Raw genomic sequence first — 19,672 nt, forward strand, 5'->3', positions numbered from 1 at the left:
ACAGTCCAAACCATGTTCCAGGTGTGATTTTAAATCAGCTGCCATTCCTGGCCACAAGCACGACCTTTTTAAAGTTCCCAGTGCCTCCTCAAACCCGGGCTGTCCCCCTGACAAGCTCCCATGCACCCAGCTTAAGAAAGCCGTCCAGATTCCCTGGGTGCACAGCATTATTGGTCCCTCAGCTGTTAAGACACACCAAATCCCTTCCATTAGTTCCTCCTTTGGCACATGCCTGTCCCCAAGTTTCATGATGCCTTCCAGTCCTGGGTCAGATTCTTGCAACTCTCGAATTCGCCCTCCCTGATCTGTATCCACCCCACTTCTTGTTATCACTGCTACAGGCACACTCTCTTCTGGCTCCCAGGGCCATGAGGGTGCCTCTGTTGCAGCCGCTTGGCCTCTGCATCTGCCAGATTATTCCCTTTGTTTAGGGGTCCTGTTTTCTTGTGTGTCTTTACCTTTGCCACATTGATCTGTGTAAAACAGTGACCGAGCTCCTCCATTCGCTTCCACCACTTGTTTCTCCACTCAGTTAGCATGCTTGATTGTGAAGCCATCTGTTGCCCTGAAATGATTATCCGCCCACCGTCTCAGCATTAATGTGACCCCACGAAATGCATAATCTGAAGCTACCACCAGCCAACATTCTGGCTCAACTTTGGAATACACTTCATTTAAAGCCTTAGCAAGGCTGCCAATTTTGCCTCCTGAGCTGACCTTGCATCTAGTGAGAAACCAATGGTGCTGTATCATTTCCTCTGATTACCATGACAGCTAAGCCTGCAGTTTTCTGTCCCCGCGATACATACAGCTTCCATCCAAAAACCATACTATTGTCCCCTCCTTTACCTGATTGGGTTAGCTGCTCGAAACACCCGATGTTCGATTTTACCTGCTTCTGCTTTAATGTTTTCTACTTGTAGAGCCAGCAATGATTTGGCAATACGCTGCCCACTCACTTGTCCCTGTGAGATAGTATGCATGTTTAACAGCCGCAGGGGATCATGATGAGATCAGACTATTTCTTTCTGCATTCCCGGGAGGTATTTGAATTTCCCTACCCCCCAGTAGGTGCACAACAGCACCTTTTCACACCATCCATACTTCAGTTCCACAGCACTCAAAAGTTGAGAGGCAAAGGCCACAGGTTGGTCCTTTGCTCCATACTTCTGTGTTAATGCACAACCAATGGTAGTGTCAGATACCAAAGGGTACAGATAAAAGAGTTTCTCCCCATCCGGGGAGGCCAGCACTGAAGCACTGGCCAGGTTTTCCTTTAGTACTCTCACTGCCTCAGTACACTCTTCTGACCATTTCCAAGTTGAGGCTCGGGTTAGGTCAAATAGAGGCTGGGCTATTTCTGCTCCCTGCAAAATCCAGTTAGACCCAGAAAACTTTGCAAGCTTTTAACATCCGTAGGCAGTGGCAGGGACTGGATCAGCTGCACCTGTCCCTTATCGATTTCCCTTCCCATCTGGGATACTTCCACTCCTAAGTAGGTCACTCTTGTCTGTCCCATCTGAGCCTTTTTCCCATTGACCTTCAACCCTGCTCTTGCCAAAGCTTGCAGGACCTTCTCGGTTAGTTCCCTGTCTTCCTCCTCTGACTCTGACATTAGCAACAGGTCGTCTACATATTGTACTCACCTTGCTGAATCCACCCCCTCCGAGCCTGTCTAATGTATCTGTGAAAAATTGCAGGGGAGTCCCGATATCCCTGGGGTAGGACTGTCCAGCAGAATTGTCTGCCCTCCCATGTGAATGCAGTTTTATACTGACACGAGGTAGCTAGTGGCAGAGACCAAAACCCATTAGCTATGTCCAAAACAGAGAAAATTCGGAATTGGGGTCTAATACAGGCTAGCATTTCAGGGTACGCTGCCACTACTGAGGCTGGTGAATTGGCCAGAACATTTAGTGCCCTATAATCCACAGTGAGGCGCCAGATGCCGTTTGGCTTTCTCACTGGCCACACAGCAGCATTACAAGGGGATGCAACCACTCTAATCAATCCCCTCTGTTCCATTTCCCCAATAGTTACCCCCACCTCTGCCGATGCCTCCTGAGGAATAGGATATTGTTTCTGGGGGGGGGGAGGGTCCCCTCCCTCTAGCAGTACCTCCATGCTGCCCCTACCACAATCCAGGTTATCCTTAGCCCACACAGGGATGTGTTCCCACCCAGCTGGGGGTGGTGGGAGGGCATGTGCCGCTTTAATGGTCATAGTGGCTATCCCCATAGGAATGGTATAGCCCTGACTGTCCTGCGTCTGCCCCAATAAACACACCCAATTGGCTAAGTCCAGTACAAGTCCCAGCTTGTGTAAATCTCCTGCCCCCCAACAGATTTAACACATCATTACATCCCCACATAATCTCCCCTTCCCCCCAGATTCCTTTGATTTGTCCCCACCTCAGGGTTAACTGTGTCTCCCCTCCCATTGCCCCTACAATTGTCACAGTTCCTTCTGAGGGTCTCCCGTGCCCCCATGTGGTTAAGCTGATGGCTGCTTCAGTGTCTATCAAAAAATCCCTCATGGGAATCCCTTCGATCGCCCCCTGGAGCGTGGGGCGACCAGACGCGTCCCGTCCTAAGCTTAGAAAATCGACAGGACGCCTCCCAGGGCAGCCCTAAGTCACAGCACCCACCTCTGTCCCTCCCACTCGTTCACAGGGGGGGTGGGGCGGGGGTCCTGGCACTGAAGACATTCCTGTCTCCAAGCAAAATTGTGTGTCTGGCATTTCAGGTAGTCCCAGTCCCCTGGCCTCCGGGGTCACTTTCCCCCTGATCTGGTAAGATCTTGGGTAGTCAGTTTAGCCTGCAGTCTCTGGATGTGTTGCTCTATAGCTGCCCCCCAAAAGCCATGACCTCTCCCTCTCCCCTCCAGGCTGGCCCACCCCTTTCCACCTTGTACTGATCCCCTGAAGTAATAACATGGACCGGCTTTCCCCCCGATGCATCTGTCTCCACACATCTGCCTGTTTCAGAAACTGGGATAGCTGATTGGGAGCAAATTCAGGGTGCTGCAACCTTAAATGCCCCACAAACTGCAGATCGCTCAGCTCCAACCATTTCTCCAGCAATTCCACACCCCTACCATGCTCCACGCCCCCACCAGATCCTGGTGCCCCTGTCTGGGGTATCATCCATGAACCGTCCAGGGGATCCACCAAGCACCGTGCCCAGGCCTGTATGCGATTAAGTGTATCCCGCCCTGTTTCCCCAGGGATTTGCTTCATCTTATTCATCCCCGCAGTACGAGAGTACAACCCAAACAACTGTTTTGCCACCTGTCCAGGGATTAGAAATGGGTGTGCCAGTCCTGCCACATCGATTCCTAAGGTGCCCCATCCCAAAAGACTATGCCATGTGATCACCTGGTCCTCATGAGTTAGAACCTCTATCTCCCTGTCCACCTCCACTAGTCACAGCACAAACTGATCCCAATCATCCCGGGGTACCTTTCCCAAACGGCCCAGTACTGCCTCCCGGTCCTTCAGGGACAAGGGGCGGATTTCTGCCTGTTCTACTTGTGAGGCATGGTCCCCCCACCCTGCAACCGGGGCCACTATTCCTGCCTCCTGTAGTTCCTCCCGGGTAGCCTCTCTCACAGGGGCTGTATCGCCGGCTTACAATGTCCACTGGCAGTGGTGGGTACCGTGCTTTCTCAAGGTAGGGTGGTGGAGGTGTCTCCTTCGGCTCTATTAGTGGGGGGATGGTCTGGGATTCCGAAGTCCATTCCTCCCATGTTTACATTGATACAATTTCTCCTCTAAGGGTATGTCTACACTACGAGAGTATTTCGATTGTAATTAAATCGAATATGTGGAATCGATATTACAAAGTCGAACGTGTGTATCCACACTAAGGACAGTAATTCGACTTTGTGAGTCCACACTAATGGGGCAAGCGTCGACATTGGAAGCGGTGCACTGTGGGCAGCTATCCCACAGTTCCCGCAGTCTCCGCTGCCCATTGGAATTCTGGGTCGAGCCCCCAGTGCCTGCTGGGGAAAAAAATGTGTCGAGGGTGGTTTTGGGTAACTGTCGTCATCCAACCGTCACTCCCGCCCTCCCTCCCTGAAAGCGCCGGCAGGCAATCAGTTCGCGCACTTTTCTGGTGAGTGACAGCGTGGACACCACAACACTGCGAGCATGGAGCCCGCTGCGACCATCACTGCAGTTATGGCCGTTGTCAACACCTCGCAGCTTATCATCCACCTGTTCCAGAGACAGATGCTGAGAAATCGGGAGAGGAGGCTATGGCAGCGCGATGAGGACATGAAGTCTGAGAGTGGCACAGACCTCTCGCAAAGCACGGGACCCCGCGCAGTGAACATCATGGTCACAATGGGTCATGTTGATGCTGTGGAACGGCGATTCTGGGCCCGGGAAACAAGCACGGACTGGTGGGACCGCATAGTGCTGCAGGTCTGGGACGAATCACAGTGGCTGCGAAACTTTCGTATGCGGAAGGGAACTTTCCTTGAACTTTGTGAGTTGCTGTCCCCTGCCCTGAAGTGCAAGGACACCCGGATGCGAGCAGCCCTGACTGTCCAGAAGCGAGTGGCCATAGCCCTCTGGAAGCTTGCAACGCCAGACAGCTACCGGTCAGTCGCGAATCACTTTGGCGTTGGGAAATCTACCGTGGGGGTTGCTGTGATGCAAGTAGCCAACGCAATCATTGAGCTACTGCTGTCAAAGGTAGTGACCCTTGGAAACGTCCAGGTCATCATAGATGGCTTCGCCGCGATGGGATTCCCAAACTGCGGTGGGGCTATAGATGGAACTCACATCCCTATCCTGGGACCGGACCACCAGGCCAGCCAGTACATTAACCGAAAGGGCTACTTTTCAATGGTGCTGCAAGCACTGGTGGACCATAGGGGATGTTTTACAAACATCAACGTAGGATGGCCGGGCAAGGTTCATGACGCTCGTGTTTTCAGGAACTCTGGTCTGTTTAGACGGCTGCAGGAAGGTATTTACTTCCCGGACCAGAAAATAACTATTGGGGATGTGGAGATGCCTATAGTGATCCTCGGGGACCCAACCTACCCGCTAATGCCCTGGCTCATGAAGACCTATACAGGCGCCCTGGACAGTGCAAAAGAACTCTTCAACTACCAGCTGAGCAAGTGCAGAATGGTGGTGGAGTGTGCTTTTGGACGTCTCAAGGGGAGATGGAGAAGCTTACTGACTCGATCTGATCTCAGCGAAACCAATATCCCCATTGTTATTGCAGCTTGCTGTGTGCTCCACAATCTGTATGAGAGCAAGGGGGAGACCTTTATGGCGGGGTGGGAGGTTGAGGCGAATAGCCTGGCTGCTGATTACGCCCAGCCAGACAGCCGTGCGATTAGAAGAGCCCAGCGGGACGCGCTGTGCATCCAGGAGGCTTTGAAAGCTAGGTTCCTCAGTGAGCAGGGTAACCTGTGACTATTAAGTTTGTTTAAAGAGAAGCTGAACCTGCCCCCGTTTCTTTACCCACTTACTGTTGACTATCCTCTCCAGCTACATATCCCGTTCACCCCGTCCCCCCCTTCCAACACACATTTAAAAATAGAAGACATGGAACTTTGTTAATGAACACAGTTTTCTTTATTACGCATTTCATGGTAAAGTGTTGAAAGTGGGACGCAGACTGTGGTGGGTAGCGGGCGTACTGATGGAAAGAACGCTTCTAAACTTGAGGAATGACAGGCTTCTGCTAATAGAGTGGTCCGCAGTGGTGGACTGGTTGTTTCAACGGAGCCTGCCACCCCTCCTTTTCGGGACTCTGTGTGTGGGGGCTATGTGAATTTGTGGCGGGGGAGGACGGTTACAGATCCCCTGCTGCGTGGCTCTGTGATCCAGGACAAGGACCGCTGCATAAGATCTCTATCCGCCCTCCCCCACCACAAAGTCACATCCCCCCCCCCAGAACATCAAAACCACCTCCCAGACTGACAAGGGTGCCTAGTGACTGCAATGTGTGTGTGACCTTCTGCTGAACCTGCCCCCCGTGCCTGTACCCTGGTAAAGGTGACTGTCCTCTCCAATTACCAACCCCCTTCTCCCCCTTCAAACACAGTCTCCCCTAAAAGAACATGATGGATACAGTAATTAACAGAAACGTATCTTTTATTAACAATTACACAGTTAGGGAATGAAACTGGGACGGGGACTTGGGTGAAGCGGGAAGGAAAGGACTTATTGAATTTTTGGGAATGAGAGCCTTCTGGTACTTGAGCAGTCTGCAGGGGTGGAGTGAGAGTTTTCACGGCACCTGCCACTCCTCCTTCTTGGGACTTTGTGGCGGGGGATGGCGGTTAGAGATAGACTGCAGCGGAGCTCTGTCCTCCTGCCTCCGGTCCTGCAGAACATCCACAAGGCACCGGAGCATGTCCGTTTGCTCCCTCATTAGTCCAACCAGCGTTTGAGTCGCCTGCTGGTCTTCCTGCCACCACCTCTCCTCCCGTTCGCTGTGTGCTCCCTGGTATTGAGACATGTTCTCCCTCCACTGGGTCTGCTGTGCCGACTCGGCTCGGGAGCAGCCCATAAGTTCTGAGAACATGTCGTCCCGTGTCCTTTTCTTTCTCTGCCTAATCTGCGCCAGCCTCTGCGAGGGGGATGGCATGGTAGGTCGGGAGACATTCGCAGCTGTGGGATGGGAAAAAGGGAGTGAATTCCTTACAAAGATAATTTTTTGTGAACAATGAACATAGTATTTCTCTGTGAACAAGACCATGCACAGCACCTATCACATGCGCACTCAGGACAAGGTCGAATTTTCAGCCTTCGCATTCAGTGCCTGGGGTCTTGCAGTGGAGATCAGACAACCGGGGCAGGACAGTGGAATTCGGGTAGCAGGCTGACATGGTAAGCCGTAGACTTTTGGCTGCTTAAAACTTAAATTATAGCTGTGCCCTCCTTTCACTTTCAAAGCAATGCTCCTATCGTTGGCCAGTTCCTGCTGCGGGCAATCTGGCAAGCATGAACTCTGCCCCTTTCCCACCCCCTCGCGGCTGTCCCCAGGAAAGATCCCTGTATGCTGCCCCTCTCCCGCCTCCACCGCATGGCTGTAAACCGCCAGTGAGAGTTCTGTAAAGGAACAGTCAAGCAGTCCCAATAGTAACAGTCCCCTAATTCTAAGCAGGTCACCATGAGCGACATCACTCTGCTGAGAATTTCGGAGACCGAGAAAGAACGCATGCTGCGTGAAAGCCAGCAAAAACCAGGGCCATATGCCGCCATGCTCTGCAAGGCAATGATCCCAGAGTACTTGATGATAGCCTGGCGAGGAAAAGTTTCCTACTACGGAGGACACAATAAGGCCACTCTCCCCAGGAACCTCATGCAAAGGCTTTCCAATTACCTCCAGGAGAGCTTCGTGGAGATGTCCCATGAGGATTTCTGCTCTATCCCCGTACATATAGACCTTCTTTTCCAGTAGCTGCACTGGCAAGGACTAAAAAGTAGAGCGTCTAGGGCAAACTAATCATGATAAACCGGACATTGTTAGATTCTTTTGCAGTAGTTGCACTGCCAAGGACTAAAACGATAAACGCCTAGGGCAAACAAATCATGAAAAACCCATTGATAATATTCCTGTTCTGTTTAAAATAAATGTTTACATGTTTAAAACACTTACCGACTGATCCTTCCCCTGATTCAGGGTCAGGGTTAACGCCTGGGGACGGTTGGTAGGGGATCTCTGTGAGGGTGATGAAGAGATCCTGGCTGTCTGGGAAATCAGCGTTGTAAGCGCAGTCGACTGCCTCGTCCTCCTCCTCACCTTTCTCATCTTCCCCGTTTGCTAACATCTCCGAGGAAGCGGCCATTGACAATATCCCATCCTCAGAGTCCACGGTCAGTGGTGGGGTAGTGTGGCGGCCGCACCTAGAATGGAATGCAGTGCCTCATAGAAACGGCATGTCTGGGGCTGGGATCCGGAGCGTCCGTTTGCCTCTTTGGTCTTCTGGTATGCTTGTCTCAGCTCCTTGATTTTCACGTGGCACTGAGTTGCATGCCGGCTGTATCCTCTCTCTGTCATGACTTTTGAGATCTTCTCGTAGATTTTTGCATTCCGTCTTTTCGATCGCAGCTCCGAAAGTACGGTCTCATCGCCCCACACAGCGATCAGATCCAAGACTTCCCGATCGGTCCATGCTGGGGCCCTCTTTCTATTCTGAGATTGCATGGTCACCTCTGCTGGAGAACTCTGCATCGTTGCCAGTGCTGCTGAGCTCACCACGATGTCCAAACAGGAAATGAGATTCAAACTGCCGAGACAGGAAAAGGAATTCAAATTTTCCCGGGGCTTTTCCTGTGTGGCTGGTCAGAGCATCCGAGCTCGGACTGCTGTCCAGAGCGTGAACAGAGTGGTGCACTGTGGGATAGCTCCCCGGAGCTATTAGCGTCGATTTCCATCCACACCTACCCTAATTCGACATGGCCATGTCTAATTTAGCGCTACTCCCTCATTGGGGAGGAGTACAGAAATCGAATTTAAGAGACCTCTATGTCGAACTAAATAGCTTCGTTGTGTGGACGGATGCAGGGTTAATTCGATTTAACGCTGCTAAATTTGACATAACCTCCTAGTGTAAACCAGGCCCAAGTCTCCTACTCTCCCCAGCAGTTCATCCTTCTCTCGTCGGATTGCCTCACAAGACTCTTCTGTCCTTGCAGCATCCCATGCCTTCAAATCCGCTACCTCTACCGCTAACACGGATTTTTCTGTTAAAATCCGTTGCTGATCCACAATCTCCTCCAAATCCTTAATGTGTTGGGGGAGATCGGCTTCCCGTTTTACCCAGTATGCCATCCCAGCACACACACCTTGTAATACCATTCCCTTTTTCCTACACTCCTTTCCCTTGGAGTCTCCCCAAACCTCCCCCTTCTCCTTCTCAATCTCATCCCAGGTGGAATCCTGCACCTGGTATGGGCCCTGATTCTTCCTTATCCATTTGTTCAAAAAATCCATTAGCCCAGCTTGCCAGAACCTGCAACTATCATCACGAGAGTTCGCCATACCCCTTCCAAGCAGCTACGCGGACTGCTGGGGAGGGGGGACTTACAGGCTGCCACTCACCTATCCGATGTGATCCATCCGAGTCACGGCACCAAGATGTTAGAGAGCTTATTCCTTCACTCTCACATTTCCCTGGTCCTTCTCGCATGAACAGAGAGCAACAATACCTGAAGTCCGAAGGTGCAAACAATTAGATGTTTATTGGGGTAAACTTCCACCAAGCTTAAATCGAAGTTCCTTTTTTCCTTATTTTTGAATCCCAACTTACTTCCTGTTTGCCCCTAATTTATATAGTAATATTCTTAGCTATACCTTAACCAATCATTCTACTAAAATGTACCTAACCAATCCTAACATATTGTAACATGATTAGCTAACCAATTATATCCCACCACCTTAATTAGTTTACACTCAGCAAAATTAATTATACAGCAGACAGAAACAATCACAGAACCAGACAGAGACCATGCAAATAAACACAACAAAGTGTGAACTATAATGACAAAACAATACAGAAGTGAGGATTTCACAACTACATCTAAGACATAAAGGTTTCCCAACTATGGGTATGTCTACACTACGAAATTAGGTCAATTTAATAGAAGTCGATTTTTGAGAAATTGATTTGATACAGTCAATTGTGTGTGTCCCCACTAAGCGCATTAAGTCGGCGGTGTGCGTCCACAGTATCGAGGCTAGCGTTGACTTTCAGAGAGTTGCACTGTGGTAGCTATCCCACAGTTCCCGCAGTCTCCACCACCCATTGGAATTCTGGGTTGAGCTCCCAATGCCTAATGGGGCAAAAACATTGTCGCAGGTGGTTCTGGGTACATGTCGTCAGGCCCCCCTTCCTCCCTCCCTCCATGAAAGCAACAGCAAAGAATTGTTTCTCGCCTTTTTTCCTGGGTTACTCATGCAGACGACATACTACAGCAAGCATGGAGCCTGCTCAGCTCACTGTCACTGTATGTCTCCTGGGTGCTGCTGGCAGATGCGGTACTGCAGTGCTACACAGCAGCATCCCCTTGCTTTGCCTTGCGGATGGCAGATGGTGCAATACGACTGCTAACCATCGTCGTCGTCCCGTAGGTGCTCCTGGCCGACCTCAGTTAGGTTCGTCGGGGGCGCCTGGACAAAAATGGGAATGACTCCAGGTCATTCTCTTCTTTAAGTTTTGTGTACTGGAGATTCAGTCCTGCCTGGAATATCATGCCAGCTGGAGGCTTCAGCCTCAGGCTGCTCTCCCAGTGGGCAGCACCGCACAGTCGCACCCACCCCAGCCTACCCCTTGCTCCCATGGCTCATGAAGCCTGGACAGTAGTAAGGAGCAGTTCAACTATAGGCTGAGCAAGTGCATAATGGTGGTAGACTGTACTTTTGGATGTTTAAAAGCTCGCTGGTGCAGTTTACTGACTTGGTTAGACCGCAGCGAAACGAATATTTCCATCGTTATTATTGCTTGCTGTGTACTCCACACTATCTGTGAAAGTAAGGGGGAGACATTTATGGCGGGGTGGGAGGTTGAGGCAAATCGCCTGGCCACTGATTACGCGCAGCCAGACACTAGGGCAGTTAGAAGAGCACAGCAGGGTGCGCTGTGCATCAGAGAAGCTTTGAAAACCAGTTTCATGACTGGACAGGCTACAGTGTGAAAGTTCTGTTTGTTCCTCCTTGATGAAAACCCGACCTCTTGGTTCACTCTACTTCCTTGTAAGCCAACCGCCCTCTCCACCCCCATTGATTTCCGCTTGCAAAGGCAATGAAGTCATTGTTTCAAATTCATGCATTCTTTATTAATTCGTCACACAAATGGGGGGATAACTGCTAAGGTAGCCCGGGAGGGGTGGGAGAGGAGGGAAGCACAGGGGTGGGGTAGTTGTAGGGGCACCCCCTAGAATGGCATGCAGCTCATCATAGAAGCAGCATGTCTGGGGCTCTGACCCGGAGTGGCCGTTTGCCTCTCTGGTTCTTTGGTAGGCTTGCCTGAGCTCCTTAAGTTTCACGTGGCAGTGCTGCGGGTCCCTGTTATAACTTCTGTCCTTCATGCCCTTGGAGATTTTTTCAAATATTCCAGCATTTCGTCTTTTGGAATGGAATTTGGATAGCACAGATTCATCTCCCCATACAGTGATCAGATGCAGTACCTCCCGTATGGTCCATGCTGGAGCTCTTTTGCAATTCTGGGACTCCATGGTCACCTGTGCTGCTGAGCTCTGCATGGTTACCTGTGCTAATCAGCTCGCCACGCTGGCCAAAGAGGAAATGAAATTCAAAAGTTCGCGGGGCTTTTCCTGTCTACCTGGTCAGTGTATCTGAGTTGGGAGTGCTGTCCAGAGCGGTCACAATGGAGCACTCTATGATTGCTCCCAGAGGCCAATACCGTCGAATTGCATCCACACTACCCCAAATTCAACACAGCAGGGTCGATTTCAGCACTAATCCCCTCGTCGGGGAGGAATACAGAAATAGATTTTAAGAGCCCTTTAAGGTGACAAAAATGGCTTAGTCGCGTGGACAGATGCAGGGTTAAATTGATCTAACACTGCTAAATTCAACTTAAACTCGTAGCGTAGACCAGGGCTTAGTCTATTAATGAGTGAGTTCTTACCAAACAGAAAACTATCAAACTAAATTTCCTTTTACATCTTCTAGGCTCTTCCTTTTATGTGGAGGTGATAGATCAGATCACCTTTCTAACAGCCCTAAATTGCCTTATTTCAATATGACTGGTCTGAAATGTGTGAAGATGTGACCATACACTTTCCAGGTTATGGTTGTTCTCAGACTGTCACAGTGAGAGAAGGCCCTTACACAGGCAAACAGTGATTTTGATTCTTTCTTTTAAACTTCTATAAGTAGCTAAATGATAAACATATACCTAAATTCTTAAAGTATAGGCCTTTACAGACAGGCCTGAATATCTATATCCTAACAGCATATATCAGCCACTGAGTCCACAGGCCTGTCTTCAACATGGCATGCATTAAAAAGATGGGTTGACCCAGCTACATCACTCAGGGTTATGAAAAATCCACACCTCTGACTGACATAGTTAAGCCAACCTACCCCCCAGTGTAGACAGCACTAGGTAAACAGAAGAATTCTTCTGTCAAGCTAGCTACCACCTCTTGGGGAGGTGGATGAACTACAGCAAAGGGAGAACCCCTCCGGTCGGCATAGGTAGGGTCTACACTAAAGGGCTACAGAGGTGCAGCTGCAGCGCTGCAGCTGTGCCGTTGTAGCCTTTCAAGTGAATAAAAGCCCTTCAACCCCTGTATTTATAACCTTCCCCTCCCCCTCCCCGCACTCTAGCTCTGCCCTCAGAGGGTGACTAGGGTGTGACCTGCCAGCTGGATTGCCCATAATGTAACAGAGGCCCAGAGTATCCAGCTAAAATCTATGACCCCTCCCCACTGCACCTTTCGCTTCCTGTCAGAGAAATAAAGTCAAATGCTGCAGTACAAGGAGTGTGAGTCGCACTGACACAGATTCTGTGTGGGAAGTAAGGGGAGATTGCACTGGGCCCAATTCTTATAACCCTAAGGGCTCCTTTACACCTGCTCAGAGTATAGGAGCCCTAATGTGAGAATCAGACCATACATAACTTTAATAATCCCTGTCTTAAGTGCAATATTAATCTCATCTTTAAATATGGAGTCATTACTGCCCTCTGTATGTATAGTCTTACAATTATTTATTTATTTAGGAAGATTTGACAGGTTTACAGATCATATTTTGGGAGCACTTTGGCTCCTTTGAAATATAGGGTGCTGTTTACACTGTATAAATCTCCAATGACGTAATCACCAGAAAGGGTCTTGGCTTCTCCCACAAGGAACTTCAACATCTTTACGTGCTCACAGTGGACAATGTTTTAAAATGAAAAATACATATGTTTGGAAAAAAATGGGACCTTTCTCTCCATTGCCCAGAGGTCACTCACCCCTCCAAGCATCATCTCCAGCCAAGACAATAGCTAGAGTTCATGAGAAAGGAAACTCAAGTGTTCAGAGTTGCAGACCTGGCCTGGAAAAGCCCTGCCGGGTGCAGAAAAGCCTTTATTGTGTTAGCTCCTTATGAGTTTGGAGCTGACGCGGTGATTGCAGGTCAGCAATGTACACTGAACAGGGACAAACAGGGCAGGGTTTTCTTTAAAGGAGCCACATGTCCTGGCAGTGCTGGATCTGGGAATTGCAGCAGGGAAGTGGGGCGCTTGGGGCACACATTGCAGGCCAATACATAGACTCCTGTTGTAAATCACAGCGATCTCACAGTGCTGCCGCTATCAGTGTGTGGGGTGAGCACTGAGCACTTTTACACAGAACGTTTTGGTAACCAGAGGCCTGATCTGCCAGGTGTTCCTAAGCACTCTCCACTGACATTGACTCCTTAGGGAGGAGAGAGCGCTCCACATCCTGCAAGCTCTGATCTCAGAGCTGGGGAATTCTTTCCCTCCATCACCTCCTGCATTTCTGAGTAGACAGACAAATGAAACCCTTGAGAGAGGTTGTTCCCTCTATCACTGCACAGTGGTGAGGGTTACCTTCCACTTGGCACAGAAACCTGTGTTTCACATTACACCTGTGTATTATTTCTAGTGCAGTACCAGCAGGGAGTGTTATTCAGCATATTTTGTGTTTCTGTGAGCCCAGGTCGTTCTGAGGTGCTCAGACTGTTGTATGGAGAGAGCCGATGCAATGGGACAGTCGAGATTTCCCTCCATGGTGTGTGGAGCAGAGTGCTGGATGACCAGTGGGACATGAACGATGCCACCGTGGTCTGCAGACAGCTCCAGTGCGGAGTCGCTGAGAAAGCTTATAATCCCTCTAAGTCTGAGCGAGGAACAGGCCCCGTGGGGCTGAAAAGTGTCCGATGTGCAGGAAATGAGACTCGTCTGACTCTCTGTGACAACTCCGCATCTGAGACAGCCCAGGCAGGAATTGCTGAGGACGTCGGTGTCGTTTGCTCAGGTGACTTAGGGTGACAATCTTATAAATATCCTGTACTTGTTCAGTGGGAACATGGCCCACCACAGGGCCTGCCTCCACCCCACCTTGTGCTGTGATCTCAGCAGTCCTTGAAATGATGTGGATCTGAGGTTCAAACTGTGACCCATTGATAGTAAAAATATATTATATACAGAACAAAGCATAGTCATGTTATAGGGTTAATGCACTATAGCAACTTCTCTCTCGCTATCTCCTATATTTTTATGTATTAGAGCTGTTCAAAACATTTCATCAAAACTTTTTTCCCATGAAAAATCTTCGGAATAAGATTACAAATTTTCACAAAATGTCTGTTTTCATTGAAAATGTTCAGATTTTTCTTGAAAAACTTGGGCTGTCCATTAACCACAGTTAACTCACGTGTTTAACTCAAAACATTAATTGAGATTAAAAAAAATTAATCATGATTAATTGCAGTTTTAATCACACTGTTAAACAATAGACTACCAATTGAAATTTATTAAATATTTGTGGATGTTTTTCTATATTTTAAAATATATTTATTTCAGTTAAAACACAGAATAGAAAGTATATAGGACTCACTTTATATTATTATATTTTATTACAAATATTTGCACAGTAAAAATGATAAAAGAAATAGTATTTTTCAATTCACCTCATCCAAGTACTATAGTACAATCTCTTTATCGTCAAAGTGCAACTTACAAATGTAGATTTTTTTTTTACATAACTGCACTCAAAAACAAAACAATGTAAAACTTTAGAGCTTACAAGTCCACTCAGGCCTACTTTTTGTTCAGCCAATCACTAAAAGAAACAAGTTTGTTTATATTTATAGGAGATAATGTTGCCCGCTTCTTATTTCTAATGTCACCTGAAAGTGAGAACAGGGTAGCAATGTGAAATTTCTAAAAAAAGCTACAGCTCTTGACCCAAGGTTTAAGAATCTGAAGTGCCTTCCAAAATCTGAGAGGGACAAGGTGTGGAACATGCTTTCAGAAGTCTTAAAAGAGCAACACTCTGATGTGGAAACTGCAGAACCCGAACCACCAAAAAAGAAAATCAACTTTCTGCTGGTGGCATCTGACTCAGATGATGAAAATGAACAAGCGTTGGTTCGCACTGCTTTGGATCGTTATTGAGCAGAACCTGTCATCAGCTTGGATGCATGTCCCCTGGAATAGTAGTTGAAGCAGGAAGGGACATATGAATCCTCAGTGCCTCTGGCACGTAAATATCTGGTGACGCCGGATACAACAGTGCAATGAGAACGTCTGTTCTCACTTTCAGGTGACATTGTGAGTAAGACGCTGGCAGCATTATCTCCTGCAAATGTAAACAAACGTGTTTGCCCGAGCGATTGGCTGAACAAAAAGTAGGACTGAGAGGACTTGTAGGCGCTAAAGTTTTACATTATTTCATTTTTGAATGCAGTTATTTTTTGTACATAAATCTACATTTTTAAGTTCAACTTTCGTGATAAAGAGATTGCACTAAAGTAATTGTATTAGGTGAATTGAAAAATACAATTTCTTTCATTTTTTTAAAGTTCAAATATTTGAATAAAACATAACTATAAAGTGAGTACTGTACACTTTCTATTCTGTGTTGTAATTGAAATCAATATATTTGAAAATGTAGAAAACATCCAAAATATTTAAATAAATTATATTCTATTATTGTTTAACAGCACGAATAATTGCAATTTTTTTTTAAATGCTTGACAGCCCTATGAAAAACCCAAATTTATTTGTGGAACATGAAAAATATCCATGGTCATTCATATTTTGTGGAGAAAAGGATGAATTTCCAAGCAGCTCTAGTGTATTTAGTGGCTTCTTTATTTTAAAGTCTTAAAAAACGCGTTGTCTCGAATCAGAAAACAAAAGTAAGAAAAGGAAGTCATATGTAACCTGTTTTGACCAAGACTGCCATGAATAGTGGCTCTGGGCTAGATCCCAAAAGGGACTTGGACGTTGCAAGGCCTGACTCCTAGGTGCCTTGCCATCCAATGGAATCCTCAGTCCTGAGTCACATGCCCAGCTCCCCGTACAATGCATGGGGAGAGTTAGGCATCGGAAGCCAGAAAGCTGAGCAGGGAATGACCTACATTTGCCAGCAGTGAAATACCAAGGAAGGGAGTAGGGCCTAGATCAGGGGTGGGCAAACTATGGCCCGGGGGCTGCATCTGGCTGTCCAGATGTTTTAATCCGGCTCTCGAGTGCTCGCCGGGGAGTGGGATCCGGGGCTTGCCATGCTCTGGCGCTCCAGCCGTCGGTGGGGTCAGAGACTTGCCCCACTCTGTGCGGCTGCCAGAAGCAGCAGCATGTCTTGTCTCCAGCTCCTACGCATAGGGGAAGCCAGGAGGCTCCACACGCTGCTCCCGCCCCAAGCGTTGCCCCCGCAGCTCCCATTGGCCAGGAACCACGGCGAATGGGAGCTGTAGAGGTGGTGCCTGTGGACAGGGCAGCGCACAGAGCCACCTGGCCGTGCCGCTGCGTAGGAGCCAGAATGGAGACATGATGCTGCTTCCGGGAGCTACTTGAGCTAAGCACCACCTGGAGCCTGCACCCCTGACCCCTCCCATGCCCCAACCCCCTGCCCCAGCCCTGATCCCTCTCCCGCCCTCCGAACCCTTTGGTCCAGCCCGAAGCACCCTCCCGCACCCCAAACGCCTCATTTCTGGCCCCATCCCAGAGCTTGCACCCCAAGCTGGAGCCCTCACCACCTCCTGCACCCCAACCCCCAATTTGGTGTACATTCATGGCCCGTCATACAATTTCCATACCCAGATGTAGCCCTTAGGCCAAAACATTTGCCCACCCCTGGCCTAGATACACAAAGTTATTTAGACACCAAACTGCCATTGATCTAAGCCTCAGGCCCCTGACACACAGTCAGAGGTAGGCACCTATCTCTGCTCAGTGGTCTCAGTCATGAACCCACTCCTGGAGCTCGGCATGTAAGCTAGGTCAGCTCTCTCATCTCCCCATTTTACCCCTAACCCAGTGGTTAAAGCACTCAACTGGGATGTGGGAAATCCACATTCAATCCCTGCTCTGTCTGATTTGGAGCAGGGATGTGAACACAGGTGAGAGCCCTAGTAACTATAGAGCAGGGGTAGGCAACCTATGGCACGCGTGTCGAAGGCGGCACACGAGCTGATTTTCAGGGGCACTGACATTGCCTGGGTCCTGGCCACCGGTCCGGGGGGGCTCTACATTTTAATTTAATTTTAAATGAAACTTCTTAAACATTTTAAAAACCTTATTTACTTTGCATACAACAATAGTTTAGTTATATATTACAGACTTATAGAAAGAGACCTTCTAAAAACATTAAAATGTATGACTGGCACGCGAAACCTTAAATTAGAGTGAATAAATGAAGACTCGGCACACCACTTCTGAAAGGCTGCCGAACCCTGCAATAGAGTATAGGGCAGGGGTTCCCAAACTTGGTTCGCAGCTTCTTCAGGGTAAGCCCCTGACGGGCTGCAAGATGCTTTGTTTACCTGAGTGTCCGTAGGTATGGCCGCCCGCAGCTCCCAATGGCTGTGGTTCGCCGTTCCCAACCAATGGGAGCTGCGGGCAGCAGTGCAGGCCAGGCCACCGCTTCCTTCCACAGGTCTCATTGGCCGGGAATGGTGAACCACAGCCACTGGGAGTTGCAAGCGGCCGTATGTGCGGACGCTCAGGTAAACAAAGCATCTCGCGGCCCACCAGGGGCTTACCCTGAACAAGCTGCGAACCAGATTTGGGAATCGCTGCTATAGGATATGCTGGGGTAGGTCACTCAGCTGGAAATATTCCACTTTGTACAAATAATCAGTTACTGAATCAGAAAAAAACCTAGAGATTGATTCTACCTGGTGTCCAGGGCACTCACCTGGGATATGGGAGAGTCAAGTCCCTGCTACAATAAATATGTAATGATTTACACTTTATGTATTTATAAAGAGGCAGTTAGGTATCTAAGTACCTTTGTGGATCTAACCCTCTATCCCTTAGGAAATCCATCAAAGTTGCTGTTATAACATGACGTTGTTAAGTCCTAATCCTATAACTGTGCAATTTTCCTTCATTTAAAGGAAAAGGGGAAAAAAGGAATCTGTGATGGGATTTTTTCATTGTTCTTGGTTTTACATGACTATTGTACAGTATAATGCTATTGTTCTTTTTGCTGTTATATATTTACATTAAGGTCCCACAGGAAAAGTAAACAAGTAACAAATATTTTAACTATGTCCCTATATCATGCACTGTATGTTATTGCACTGATATCATTTTTCATGCCCACACCAACTGCAGGGTAACTACAGCACATTAACAGCCCATTTCTGTTCCCATTGTGCCACTGGGAGCTTCACAGTTGATTTCAGCAGGGTAGAATTATGCTCTAAGGGTCTGGGACTTTACTGTAGACACATGGATCCAATTTGCCTTTCTTTTCCTTTATTTGGGGATCTCTGTCTTCTCATTCAGTTATTCTTCTCTGTTAGAATCCAAACAGTCCAGAGATACAGGATCTTTCTTTGAATCCATATTTATATCTTCTTCTGACACGAAACAAGCTGACAGTCTATCCATATGGGCTTTTACTTGGATGACAGGGAGTGAGGAATGCACTTTGATTTTTGACTTCAGACCTTATGCATAATGGCCATTTGATTTGAAATTAGCATTTTCTGTTAAAGTCCTTAAATCCTTTATTTGATGTGTTATTTAGCTACAAGTGTATTTACCATGTGCATGCTTGGCATTACATTATGACATGAATAGATAAGCGAAAACCATACCAGTAACATTCCACTACTTTACATACAGTTTAAACACCTGAATACACCCTTATACATCTAACCATTACTTTGATCTACACAAGTGAACTGATCTAAATACACTCTAGCATGGACCTGATCAGCCAGTGTCACATCCTCTCCATTCTGTAACAATTGAAAAGAACATTTGGTTTTGGGTAAATTAATTGCCTAATAATTCCTTGAACACCTTGATGCTTATCATTTAAGAGTTGTTTGAAAATATTCAAGGTTTTGAGCGAGGGCGGATTCCACTAACCCTTCGTCTCACAAATAGCTCTGACCCATGTAACGAGTCCCTTAAGGATACTCAGATGAGTAAGGAATTCAGAATTAGGCCCTTTCACTCACATGCTGTTTATCAATATTGCTCCGTAAAAAGTATTCCTCATTTCCTTACTCAGCTTCTCTTCTTCTCTGTGTTTCTTGTTAAAGACAGACTTTTAAGAGTATTTCAAACCTCAGCCATTGTAGCATCATCATTGATTTGCATGGAAGCTGTGTAATTATCATCATATTGCATATTAAAAGCTGGGATCTATCCCTGCAGGAAGCAAGCGGATCAGACTGGTGAATGGGACAGGTCGCTGTGCCGGGAGAGTGGAGATTTATTACAATGGCAGCTGGGGGACAGTCTGTGATGATTCCTGGGACTTACCAGACTCCAGTGTCGTCTGCAAACAGCTGGGATGTGGACATGCCATCAATGCAACTGTCTCTGCTCATTATGGGCAAGGATCCGGGCAGATCTGGCTGGATGATGTGAACTGCTCTGGGAAGGAATCCAATCTTTGGGAGTGTCCTTCCATGGGCTGGGGCCAGCACAACTGCAGACACAAAGAGGACGCGGGAGTTCTCTGCTCAGGTCT

At 48.0% G+C, this 19,672-nt stretch overlaps 1 protein-coding gene across 1 annotated transcript in view; it reads left to right on the forward strand.

The window, feature by feature from the left end:
• LOC128843630 (antigen WC1.1-like) overlaps positions 1–19,672 on the forward strand; it is a 70,891-nt gene that overhangs the window by 35,979 nt on the left and 15,240 nt on the right. The window contains exons 6-7 of the mRNA XM_054040615.1: positions 13,670–13,987; positions 19,354–19,668. Coding sequence (XP_053896590.1) covers positions 13,670–13,987; positions 19,354–19,668 — 633 coding nt within the window. The remainder of the gene's footprint in view (positions 1–13,669; positions 13,988–19,353; positions 19,669–19,672) is intronic.

The sequence above is a fragment of the Malaclemys terrapin genome, chromosome 1 (assembly GCF_027887155.1).
Source record: "Malaclemys terrapin pileata isolate rMalTer1 chromosome 1, rMalTer1.hap1, whole genome shotgun sequence".
Classification (NCBI taxonomy): Eukaryota; Metazoa; Chordata; order Testudines; family Emydidae; genus Malaclemys; species Malaclemys terrapin.